We start from the raw sequence: 12508 nt of genomic DNA on the forward strand, positions 1-12508 counted from the left end.
AATAGGTATGCTGTGTTTGGGAAAGAGGAGGCGATACATTCGGATGGAAAAAGCCTTTTCTTGCCATTGGTATGATTTTTCATGTCTGGCAAAACTGTGTGCTGGGAGGCTGATGGAGTGGGCGACACCAAGGTTATCATTCAGTTGTGCAGCCCTGAGCAGCAAGTGTGGTCCAAGCTGCCATCTGTCCACTGCCAGGCACTGGCAATTAGGAGCTATGAGAGGTGGCCCTTTGGCCTTGTGGCGTGAGACTCTGCCCATGGAGTTTTGTCTGGAGTGATGGCTTGACCAAGAGAAGTGATGGCATCATCAGGTGGATACCTGCTCCACAGCACTGTGTGGGACAGCCATGTGGAAAGGAAAGGCCCTGCCAGGAAGCAGGAGATACCTGTGCAGGCAGCCACAGTCATCTCCTAACGTGTATTGTCAGAGAGTCTTGAGTAAAGTGAGGAGACTCAGCATCATCAGCAAGTGCTCCATGAGAGTGGAGAGTGGTTTGATTTGGGAAGCACAAAACCAGGCTGATGCCTGGGATGCCGTGTGGCAGTATGCACTTACATAGCTGTGTAAAAGGTAGGTGGGGAGCATGTAAGGGATGAAAAGGAAAAGGGAAGTTTTGATGTTGTCAGGAGTAAACAATAATGAAAATACAACCCTCAGTGGTGCCCCTGCACTGGGAATAAAGAAAATGAAGCCACTGGGCTGACGAGAAGGGAAAGTGTACATTGGAAGGGGAGCTGGGTTCCTGTCAGTTTGTCCAGCCCTTGCATCTCTGTTGGAAGGGACAGAATCATCTCTTCCTGCTGCCTGTCCTGTCCTCAAAAAATTTGAGTTCTAGAGAAAAACTGAAAATAAGCCATTGGTAATGTATTTTTTTCCCAAAAGAAGTTTTGAGTAAGATGTAAAGTTATTACCACTGGAAGCAAGTTCTTCAAGTTGCTGTAACAATTATCTTGAATGGTGGTATTTTGTTTCCAAATATGTACTAGGCTACTATAAGTTGTATCAGCTGTAAGCCTAGACCTGCTTTTTGTCCTCTGAGACAATCTACTGTAGCTCCCCGGGCAGTTCTGAAAGCTTGGATGTGCCCTTAAATGTATTGTTGCTCCTAAAAGATGGTGCTCCTGATATAATTACCAATGTGTGTATAGGGACATCATGTTTATTTTGCACAGCTTCTTTGTAGACCAGTGAGGTTTTTTTTGCTCTGCATCCCACTGAATATTCCCCTGGTAGGTGAAGACCCTGTGGGCAGTGTCTTGCAAATCAGCTTTTTCAGTCCCTGCATCACAGCCCTGTGTTTTTACTTACACACTGTTTTGCGCTTTACAGCTGCAGTCCTCATCCATGTTTACCAGTCACCAGTATTGATACTTTTTATTTTAAGCTTTCTGCTTTGCCTGCTCACAGGAGCAGTGAAGCTGGGGGGATGAAAAAGCCTCCCTGACTCCTCAGACCTGTCACCATTCTGCTGCTGCAGGAGCTGCTGAACCCCAGGCCTGTCTTGGTAGTTGAGAAGGACCAGCCTTACAAAATTACTGAAGCACCTTTGGATGCTTATTTTCAGCTTTTAGATATGTACATCCATTTGAATATATAGCTTTAAGTGTTTAGCACTTTCTCCAATGGGAACTTTGGCTTGGTTACTATCTGATTGTGCTTAGTATTCTAGCCAAAGGTCAGAATCTTTGGTGGTTTACCCTCCCAAAATAAGAAAGCATGCTGATAGCAAAAATAATCCAACACCAAATCAAACAAGGCATGAAAAACAATGGAGGAAATGGTGTCTTCTTCCAGCAAATCCACTCCTTGAATATATTTAGTGTTGAACCTACTGATGCTAATGACTAGTCTAAGTCTTTACTGTCTTTATTCCCATTAGTCCTAGAGAGCCAAGACCTGTCAGTGAGAGCAGGCTCAGTTCCCTTCCTCCCTGAGCAACAGCAGACGTGTTGGCTAAACTGTAGGAAGAGCCTGGCTTGGCCTGCAGTGTGGGTGCCTGGGCTGATAAAAGAGAAGAAGCTTTGCTAGCAGGATGGCCCAGCCTCCTGAGAGCACAGAGGGCTGATGGGAGGCAGTGATGCTTTTTCTTCCTGCAAGTAGAGCAGCTTTGCCCAGGAAAGCCCTTAGATCTGCTAATTGGGGAGCCTTTGTGTTCACTGCTTAGTGGCAAGAAAATAGCTGGAGGGAAAGCCTTGTTGGGGATTAAAAAAGTGGTTATGGCCTCAGTTTCATCAGATATTTAAGCATGTGTTTAACCTGCTGCAGTAGCTGCTGTGATGTGTTTTGCTGAGGCTGAGCCTCTGTTCCAGAACCCAGAGTGGCCACAGAGCCACTGCCCGGAGTGATGCTTCTGGATCCCACCCACTTGGTTTGGAGAGGGGATGCTTAAGGTGATGCTGGCAGGCACCTGCCAATGAGCAGGAGAGGCACCTGTTGCTCTTGAGGAAGGACTGGAGACAGTGTAATGACGTGGACATGGCAGGGTAGTGTGGACAGTCAGGGGGAGACTGCAGTGCCTGTGGTCAGTACCTGTGCCTGAGTGTGGGTCAGAGTTAGGACACTGAGCCCTAAGAGCAGGCTGCTGCCTCATTGGAGAAGTGCAAAGGAGCCTGGAGGGAGTGCAAGGAGCAGCTGGGGCTGATCTGTACAAGAGCTTTGTTCAGAGAGGAATAAAGCAAGGTACTGGATGGTGGTCTACAGTCTCACCTACTTTGAACTGAGCTAGGATCCTCACACAGTGCCTGCTGTGCCTGTGCAGACTGGAGGAGTGGGGTATAGCTGGGGCAGTCAGGCATCTGGAGGGTCACAGGAGCATTTGGCAGAGAGTGAAAAACACTGAGTGCCAGAGGAGAGATTTTCCCCTCTTCTTCCCCCTGCCAGGAATGGCACAGCTCTGCAGCACCAGCTGGGGAGAGCAGAGTGAGCCCTTTCCCCTCCATCAACCATCAGATGCAGCTGTAGAAACCCAGTTGCTCAGATCCCTGCGGTCCCCATATGCAAACCTTTGTCTCAGGTGCTGCTGGCTTTGGCACTTACATGCAATGCAGTGTGACCATCAGCTCCCAGCATCCGCTTCCCCTCTGTATCTGCCTGGCCCTCTTCTAAGAAAGGCTCGCTACCCCTCCCACACCAGCTCAAGGCTGGAAACATATTTGATTTCCCACTGCCTGTCACCCTTGCACGGACACTTGATTACAGCTTCTGTATCTCCTTTTCTCCTCTGCTCCTCCCAGCTGTGTTTGTCTGGTTTGGTCTCAGTGGACCTGGGGGACCAGGGCAGAGTTTGGAGGGGCTGGGCAGCTCAACAGGGGCTAATGAAGCATCTCAGTCTGAGCAGGGGGCATTGCATGTATGCTGCTGTGACTAGATCCTTCTGGAGCTGAACAGCTTTGTGCTTGATATTTTGGAATGGAAAGATTGCTTCCAGAGCTTGGATGGTGTAGACAAAACCAGCTGTGTTTTTTCTGTGACTTGGTGGTGCTATACTTGATTACAGGAATGAGCCCAGCTCCCTCTCCTGGGAATAAGGTTCCTTCCACCTGCTGGCATTTTTTCCCTTTGCACAGCCCTTTCACCTTCCTTGCGGATTTGAGGTGCAAAACAGTCAGCAGCATTAGCTTGGTTTAGTAACATGCAGCGGATGGGGGGGGGGGGGGGTGAGGATGGTGAATGCACATTCACATCTGTAAAACACATCTGCAGATGTTAAAGAGACCTCTTCTGCCTTGTCCTCGCCAGAAAGCTGTCCCAGAGGTGGCTGCTCCTGGGGCTCCTACAAGAATGGTAAGAGCATCAAGTGATGCTGCACAGCCAGGGAAATGCTGGTGGATGGGCGAAATCAGCCTGCACCCTGCCTTGCTTACCTGTGTCTGGCTTTGCTGCACTCCTCTTGAAGCCAGCTGGCACTCTGGAGAAGTCAAGCTGCCAGGTCTTGGCCTGCTGAAGTAATCAGGGTGAAATTTTTGAGCGGCATGTGAAGGCTAATGAATGAAAATCATTTGGTGTGTTTAACAGCAACACATCTTCCTAGCCCTCTGTACAAAGCTGTTTGTTCCCAACAAGTGTTGTGACAGGCTGGAGCAATTCCTCTCCTTTAATCAGAGGAGAGAGTGGCATAACAAGTGCTTTTCCACAGCTTTAATATAATGATAGCGGCTTATGAGTAAAATAGGCTCTTAGGGCTGTGTTTGTGCTTGTACAGCTGAAGCATTGATGTTCCCTGTGTTGGAAATATCCCTGTTGTCACATGCTCAGATGGATGGGCAGGCTGCATTTCACCTCATTTAGAGGACAAAACACTCAAGGCTTCAGGGTTTAGAGACACCTGTGTTGGGCTGGACCCAGAACAGCACTGGAGACAGGCTGGGTCTTTCTGTGAGGCTTATCCCTGACAAGATGACTAAGCCTGGCATCTGGTACATGGGCCAGCTCAGATCCCCAAGTTCAGAGATGAGTGTGAGGCTCTGTACTGCCTGGGGAAATCTGTGGCTCAGTATCACTTTGTGTTCAGTCCCAAATGTCTCCTGGGGCTCAAAATCCCCTTATGATGGGTCCAAGACATCATCTGGAACCACCCAGCAGACCTTGCAGATGGACGTTGGTCATGCTCTGAGCATGGTACTCAGTGACCACAGTGCAGTGTTCATGGAAGAAGGCATCACACTGTGCTGAGCAACTTCAGGAGGAGCCTTCTGGGTGGTGGAAGCTCTGAAGGCTCATTAAAAATTCACTCACTTCCAGATTTGGTTGGAAATTGAGCTGAACCACATCCTGCTTCTGGTATTTGAGCCCTTTATTGGATCTAAGCTCAAGTCTAGTGATTGGGAGCAGTAGCCATCTCATAAGCTTCTTATGAGGATGAGCCACTAAAGGAACAAAAGTCTGTGATACATTAAAGGAGCAGCATATGTCTGGAGGGAGGCCATCCCAGTCCCTCTTCCCATGATGTCTTGGGCAGGTGAGGCATTTCCTTGGTGGTCTACAGATGTTCAGAAGAGATTTCTGCCCTCCTCAGTTTCCTTCTGGAGCAGCATGTGGGCTTTTGTTTCAGGGCTTTGATCCCTTGCTTCTCAATGATCAGTTTTCACTTTTTTTCCCTCTAGGATCATGGATCGAGACACACAGGGTATGCTCAAGTCTCCAGTGCCCTTCCTACTAGGGCACAGCCTCTCCAAGGATGGCATGGACTCTTTCAGCAAGCATTTTGAGACCATCATGGAGTCCCATCGAGCCAAAGGCACATCTTACACCAGCCTGGACTCCATTGATATCCTTTCCTCCCCAGCCCGCACCCAGGGGACCTTTTTCACTTTTGACCTCCCAGCCCTCACCCCAGAAATACAGGGACAAATCCGAGACAGCGCCAAACTCATTGAGGAGAACTTTGCTCCTCTGGCTCACTTGGAGCCAGACTCTGGGACCAGTTCGGCCACAGATGCCCCCTGGACAGAGAGAGAGGAGGATCAGGGGAGAAGAAGGAAGGGTGCTCGGCACAGCCCTTGCCACTCAGAGGACAGCTTTGGTACTCCCTTGGCCTCCAGCACGAGGTGAGTGACCAAAATTGCTTGCTGTCCAGCTCGACCACCAAGGCTTGATGTGGAGTTTTAACTCTGTGAGGTCTGTTTTGCAGCCAGAGCTTCACCTGTGTTCCTGGGGAAGTGTCAGGACTGTGCATGCTGGATTTTCTGGGCAGTGGCTGATCAGGCCAGGGATCACTGTGGTGTTGTGGTAGATGTGTTGGTGGGAGCACAACTCCTTTTTCATCTTTGCCACTGTTTAGGTGCTAGAGAGCATTGAGGTTTCCTTAAGCCAAGCAAGCAGGGAGTCCCAGGACTTCAACCCTGTGGAGGTTTCCGTTGCGGGACAATCCAACATCCCTGGTGGCTGTGAGGAGAGACCAGTTAGAAGTTAACTACCAGTAGAAATTTCACAGCCTTTCTCTACCATGTGTCCCTCACATCTAAGTAGCAGCCTCTTGTTTCTTGAGGGCAGGAGTCCCATGACCTTGTACCTATTGTTCTGGCCTCCTGAATCTCCTAAGCCTTGTTTATGTTGGGAAGTGGAGGGCAGAGATGAGTACAGCCCACCGAAGGCTCCCTTGATCCAAGCCTTGATCCAAGCCTGCCTGCACCTGGGCTCAGGGTGGCTCGTACCTGGGGAGATCTCTGGTGGAGTGGGCTGGGGGAGCTCAGTCCCACCACTTCCAAACTGTCCCTATGTGAGTCAATGTCCAGGCTGAGCACCTTTCTGCACTCCTCCCTCTTCCAGCAAGGTCTTATGCTGAGGCACTTGTGATGTGGCAGTTTGACAGGCTGTGTCTTTTCCCTTTTCCAGGGTGTCCACCTCTGGATGTGGACAGGTCTGGTTTGGATGTCAGATCTGGTACAGTGGTTCAGCTGCAGAGCTGGTAGCTCTTGGAGTACCTCTCATTCATGCCAGTGCTGACCTTCCTGTTTTCATTGCCTCCCTACAAAGTCTCTCTGCCCAGCGACCTCTGCAATACTGAATCCCTCATCTACTTTCTAGGCTTAGACTTTGGTCTTTTCCACACCAAACCTATGTTGCTTCTGATCACAGTCTGTGCTATCCTTGTAGACTTGACTTGGGGTGGCCAGGTGGAGATCTAAGATCTGTGTCCTCTCTGGTGTCTGCAGTTAAGAGAGGAGAGTGGGATGTCACATCTGCCCTGTGTTACTTGGATCACTCCAAGGGCATTTTGAGGCAGAGAGACACTGGGTTAGGCTTTTTCTTTCTTTGGGACACAGAAGCCAGGGACATGGTGGCACAGAGGCCAGGCTAGGTTTGTGCTGTAAAACTGGTGTTGGGAGATAAAAGGCAGTGAAGGGTGGCAGTATCCAGCCATGGTTGGTGTTTTTTGCAGGAAGAATTGGCTTCCTATTCCTTTGCCAAGGCAAGGGACCTAAACAGAGCACCCTGGAGACACTTAGTCAAGTATCTGACTTACTGCCTGTGGGATGTCAGTGTACCACAGCAACAGTGCCACAAGGGGCACAGGGAGGTGTGAGGGTGCGAAGATACAGATGGCAACAGGAATGACAATGAGGTGGCTTAACAGAGATTATTCCTCACTGGTTTTAATCAGTGGAGCACAGAGTGTGCTGGCAGTGTGAGGACACTGCAGCACTGTGCTCCCCTCCTGGCTCAGGTTTCAAAGCAGTGCTGGTCTGTGAGACAGGCTATGGAGGGGTGTTGTGTATCCCCCAAGCTGCTTTAGATCTTTTCTGAGTTCACCTCTGCTGAGCCTCTTGTCTTCTCCCTTTCCAGCAGGAGTACCTCTGCTTTAGTGGCAGGGGAGTGCAGGGGAAACCCAGCTGCAGCTCCCACTGTGCTCCCTAGACTGGGGGACCCTGAGACTTGGGTACCCCATAGTACCATAAGCTCCAACATCACTTCTGTTACACACGCACACACAGAGTCACAAGCAACTATCTTTCTCCATTTAGAAACAATTCCCTTAGTTATCAGTAGGGATCCTACATAGCTCTTCTTTTTGTCCAGTTCAGGCCCTGTTTCTTGCCCATCTCCTGGGCTGCAGGTGATGTTTAGACCTGACATACTGCTCTGCAGCAGGTGAGCAGGTGCCCTGGCTCCAGTAGTAACCTAAAGCAGGAGCTGCAGGAAAGACAATGAGAAATGAGGCATGGAAGAAGGAACTAGTCTGGGAAGGCATGTGGCACCAGGGTCTGAGGCAGCCCATCCTTTGCAGGGTCAGTACTCAAGAGGCAAGGCCTTCTGGCAAGGGAGAGGTCCAAAACGTTTCCTCTTCCACATCACTGGTACCATCAACTCTCTAGACTCTGAGTGGAGCTGATCACAAAGCTGAAACTTCCCATGTAGTTTGAGGAAGAAGTATCTGGGCTGATTGCTCAAAGGTTCTCTTGAGCTGGAACCAATGGATCCTGATGCCTGGCAAGGCTGATCTTCTTGAGCAGAGGGTATCCTTGTAACGCTCCCGCTAAGGAGTAGTTAATGGAAATTGCTGAGGAAAGGAGCTAAGGAACCTCTGCAGCCACTGTAATGCAACATCACCTGTGCCAGCAGGGCCAGAGCAAGGCATTCACCACTGCCCAGGGACACTTCAGTGTCACAAGCAGTACAGACTGAATGCCACCAGTGCAAATGGACTGAGGACTCCAGGCAGGGGGACTCTGCAGTGGAGACTGCTTTACACTGTCTGTCAGTCTCGGGGTTGGCAGCAGTGACCTCAGGCTGCAGAGCTTTGGTGTGAGTGATATGGTGACTGGTGATGAACACCAGTGGGTCTGGACCAGTGCTGCCCTGTGGTTGTCCTCCTGGTGGTCCCAAAATTTTTGGTGTTAATTGTTGCAATGCCTGGGGTTGGGGATGGCCCTGCAGCCTGTGACTTTCCACCTATCTTGGTGTCAGGGATGGCCAAGTTGGTGATGCCCCTGCATTGCTGAGGAGATGTAGCATCCCCTGCAGTCAGTGGCCTTGGTTCATGCAGCCTTGTTGCTCACACCAAGGCTCTGGTGTTCTTCAGCACATGATAGTCTGAGACCACACTTTTATCTTGACCTTGTATGTGGAAAGTGTGTCTAAGTGCAGACCTAGAGAGGCCTCCCTGAGTACTGGGGTGCATGCACCTACTGCAGTGGGCTAGGCTGAAAGGGAGGCAGCAGTGGCTGAATCCTCTTCCTGCCCACCCACATCAAGACACCCTACAGTGGTGGACGCAGCCCAGCATGGATCAGAGGCTCTGTGAGTGGTTTATCATCCCACTTGGGCAGGAGGTGTAGGTGTGCAGGTCCCCCACTCTAGCTGAGCAGAGGGCTGCAGTTAAAGCAGTCTGTCCCTGTTGCTATGACATTGACCCACAGAGCATGTGTGGAGGCAGAGCCCCCCAGGGCTGGGATGTCCCTCTGGATAGGCCAGGCCAGCCACGAACAGATCCAGTGCTGCCGAGATGTCAAGGCAGGAGCTGGGATAGCCCTGGCGTCTGCAAGGAGTCGCTTCTCTGGTGGCAGCCACACTTCTGCAACTGCAGGTCCAAATTGCAAGACTTGGCCAAGCTGCTGGGTGCAAGCTGGTGCCCAGAGGATCACTTGGCTTGCCCAGTCCCGTACATGGGCAGCCAGGGCTGCCGGCCTGCAGGCAGACAGTGCAGGCTCTGGGACATCAGCCCCAGAGAAATGTAAATGGGCAAACTGCATCTCTCTAGGGGTGCAAGCTCTCTGAAATCCAGCTGTCCAACTTCTCTTGCATCCCACACCCCTGGAGCCATTCTTGGCTGCGGGCACAGCCATGCAGGCCCCTGAGGGGTGCCCGGGGAGGGAGGGGACATGACTCGCCCCCCGGGCGATGCATCCTCCGCTGAGACCTCATCGTGGCACGCCTGCAGTGGGACAGGAAGAAGGGGACACAGGAGAAACATCAAAGACGGGGCTGCAAACCGCCTGGTGGAAAGGGCCAGACATCATGGCGAGGGGCAGCACGCCCAGAGTCTCGCTAGAGGGAGAGCTCAGCCCTGGAGCTGCGGCTGCGTGGGAGGAGCGGGGAGCCTGTGGGGCTGGCGGCCGCCTCGGGCGGAGGATGCGCCGGCAGTCAGGGATGCGTCCCTGCCAGACCGCGGCTGCTGCCGAGTGCTGGAGCGCAGGGCCTGCCAGAGAGCTCCGCTGCCGTTCTTTATAAGCTCCCTTTTGTTACTGGAGCGGTCGGGGAACCGGTGCCCTTCCCGGGGCCAGCGCAGGTCTGTCAGCTGGCCTGAGCTCCCAGGTGACAAAACTGGTGAGATGATGCCTTGAAGAGCTGTGCCCAGGTTGGGGCCCCGTGGGTTGGATTCGGGGTGTGATGCGGGAGGTTAAGGGTGAAAGCTGAGCAGAGGAAGGAGAGCAATGAAGAAAGGATGGAGACAGGGGAAAGGAGGTATGGGGAGGGCTGGGATAGGAGCACAGCAGGAGGGTAAGGCTAGGGCACAGGATGCAGAGGTCTCCCCACAAGCATTGATGCAGCAAGAAACGAAGCACAAGCCTGGGGGAGATTTTCCCCTGTGCATTTCCATGTCGAGCCATGAAGGGCAGCAGGAGCCAGGACATAGGATGCATCAACCCTCCCTGGCATGGAGGATGGGGGAAGAGAATCCCAGGGGTGGCAGCTCCGTCTGCAGAGGCTTGAGCAGCAGCACACAGCTGCAGGATGCAGCCCTGTGTGTCAGGTGTTGATTCAAGTTCTTGGATCTGACTCAGAGCCTGTAGGCTGGGCTTGGCCCAAGAGTCAGAGACCCAGGCTTTCCTGTGCTGACCCCATGACATCTGTGTCTCTGAAGAAGACAACCCTCCACCCAGCAGGTGAGTAAATGGACTTTAAGGCTCTCAGCTGGCTCCAGAAATTTAGTGGGATTGCAGTGTCAGTCGCTGTCCTCTGCAGGAGTGGCTGTGCCCCTAACAAGAGGAGCTGGTGGGATGGAGTGATGGAGAACAGGTAGATATCTCCAGAGAGGGTGGGTGTTGCAGGGTAGGTTCTGGAATTCTGCAGAGAAACAGGACTGAGGAGGAGCACAGCTGGCAAAAGTTTGGTTCAACCTGGATCAGTCAGCAGTAATGCTGGCAAGTATTGCTGTGGCTGGGTGATTTGAGGACCATGTTGCACTCCAGAGCTGCCAGAAAGCAGTACCAGCCCCGCCTGTGGTTACTGGCTGGCTTGGCTGACCTTCAAGTGTCCTCCTAGCCCTAACTTCAATTCTGCAAGGAATGAACCAGCCCAGATCTTGGCTGTCATAAATCAAAGTCACTCCACTGAGACCGATGGAGGGAGCTGCGTTCATTTAGCTCAGCCAAAGATCCGGTCTGGTACATTCTTAGCAGCAGCATTAGGCAGGCTGGGTTTGCTTGGTGGAGGCATTGGGCATCTAGCCATGCATGTGGGGCTTCAGAAACTGAGAGCAGAGTGCCACTCTGCCCCATGCATATGTCCCTTGTGGACTCATACCAGGCTCCTTGCCATGTTCCTTCATGGTGCAAGATAAAACCAGACTCGTGGGGAGCAAGAGGCACTTGGATTGTGGATGAAGGTCTTGAGTTTCCTACAGCAGGTGTCTCACCAGGCAGGACCTGGACAGTCCAGGAGCTTAGCCAAGCACACCCCCAGCTGAAACTAATGGCCACTGGTCCCAACCTGGCAGTCTCTCCTCCTCAGCTCCTGGGGAACAGGTCGTTGGTGCAGAAAAGGTCCCACCATACAGGTACAGTATGGGAAGGGTTCCACCATGCAGATACATCCCTCTGGGAGCTGGAAGTCAGACCCCAGGCCTGGCTTTGCAGAGCTAGTGCCTTATTGCTGCTCCACACCCAGGAGAGAAGATTTTCTCCTGATTGCTGGCAGCCAAAGAGAGAACATGATGCAAGTGAGTTTAGTTGATGGTGGCAAGGTGGACATGACATCAGGAGTCCTTCAGTGGCACACTGCATTGCAGCCAGGGAACGTGCTGTGGTCTCTGCTGCTGGGCTCCAGGATGTTGGCCAGAGAAGGAGTATTGGGGTGAGATGATGATCCAGCTCCAGGAAAGGAATGTTTGGCCCTGAGAAGGAACATTTGGGCCCTGGAGAAGCATCTGACCTAGGAGAAGGAGCATGTGTAGTGTGATGACCCTGAGCAGGACCATGGTCTTGCAGCAGCTACCCAGGGCTGGTAGCACAACACAGTCCTTCTGCTGAGCTGAGGTGGAAGGTGGTCAGTGAAAAGCTTCTGTCCTGGGCCAAGCCCTGATCTAGATCACATGCCTTCCTTGGAGAGATGCTCAGAAGTGCCTTGCTATGGCTGACACAGGTACTGGGGACCTGGGCTCTCTAACAAATACCTCTGAGGGACAGGGGGACCTGTATTCCTGATGACAAGAGTGGTGGCAGTGGAAGAGGGGTGAGCTAGCACTGGATGTGCTTTGGGATGACTTGTTTCAGGCACACTGAGGATTCTTGCACAATACCGAATTTGGTCTTTATTCCTTAAGTGTGTACCTAATGTAAAAACTATTATCTCAGTGTTTCTTCAAGGCAAACTAAAATGTCACTTTACAAAGTAAGCTAAAAAAAACTCCCTGAGATATTAGCTTGTTGGCAAGAAAATTATCATCACCTTAATTGCCTCAGACATGGACATATCTGTTGCTCTGCTCTCTGTTTGCTAGAGGATTGGCCTCTTGACTTTCTCTCTTTTAAGCTGCACATTCTCTAAGCCAGCTGGGGCTTTGAGTGGTGACAGACAAGTGCCACAAGGGGGACACTCTGAGTTTTTTGAGGCTGATTGTCCATGTTTTAACAGTATGAGAGTGGCTTGAGTGCGGGAAGAAAACGCATTTGATGGCATGGTTGGATAGTGCCTCACCCTGAGAGCAGGGTTATGCTTTGCTAATGTAAAACCCCAAATCAGTGTGAGGAGGGGGACAGCAGATCCTGCTGGTAGAGCTACTTTGAGACCCAAGCTTTCAGATCACTGCATGCCCATCACAAGAAGCCACTCTTGTGGCTGCTTC

At 51.7% G+C, this 12508-nt stretch overlaps 1 protein-coding gene across 1 annotated transcript in view; it reads left to right on the forward strand.

The window, feature by feature from the left end:
- The window catches only part of PSD (pleckstrin and Sec7 domain containing), a 46715-nt gene that overhangs the window by 14393 nt on the left and 19814 nt on the right, over positions 1 to 12508 (forward strand). Inside the window, exon 6 of the mRNA XM_071563832.1 lies at positions 5106 to 5549. Coding sequence (XP_071419933.1) covers positions 5106 to 5549 — 444 coding nt within the window. The remainder of the gene's footprint in view (positions 1 to 5105; positions 5550 to 12508) is intronic.

This window comes from Pithys albifrons, chromosome 9, assembly GCF_047495875.1.
Source record: "Pithys albifrons albifrons isolate INPA30051 chromosome 9, PitAlb_v1, whole genome shotgun sequence".
Taxonomy (NCBI): domain Eukaryota; kingdom Metazoa; phylum Chordata; class Aves; order Passeriformes; family Thamnophilidae; genus Pithys; species Pithys albifrons.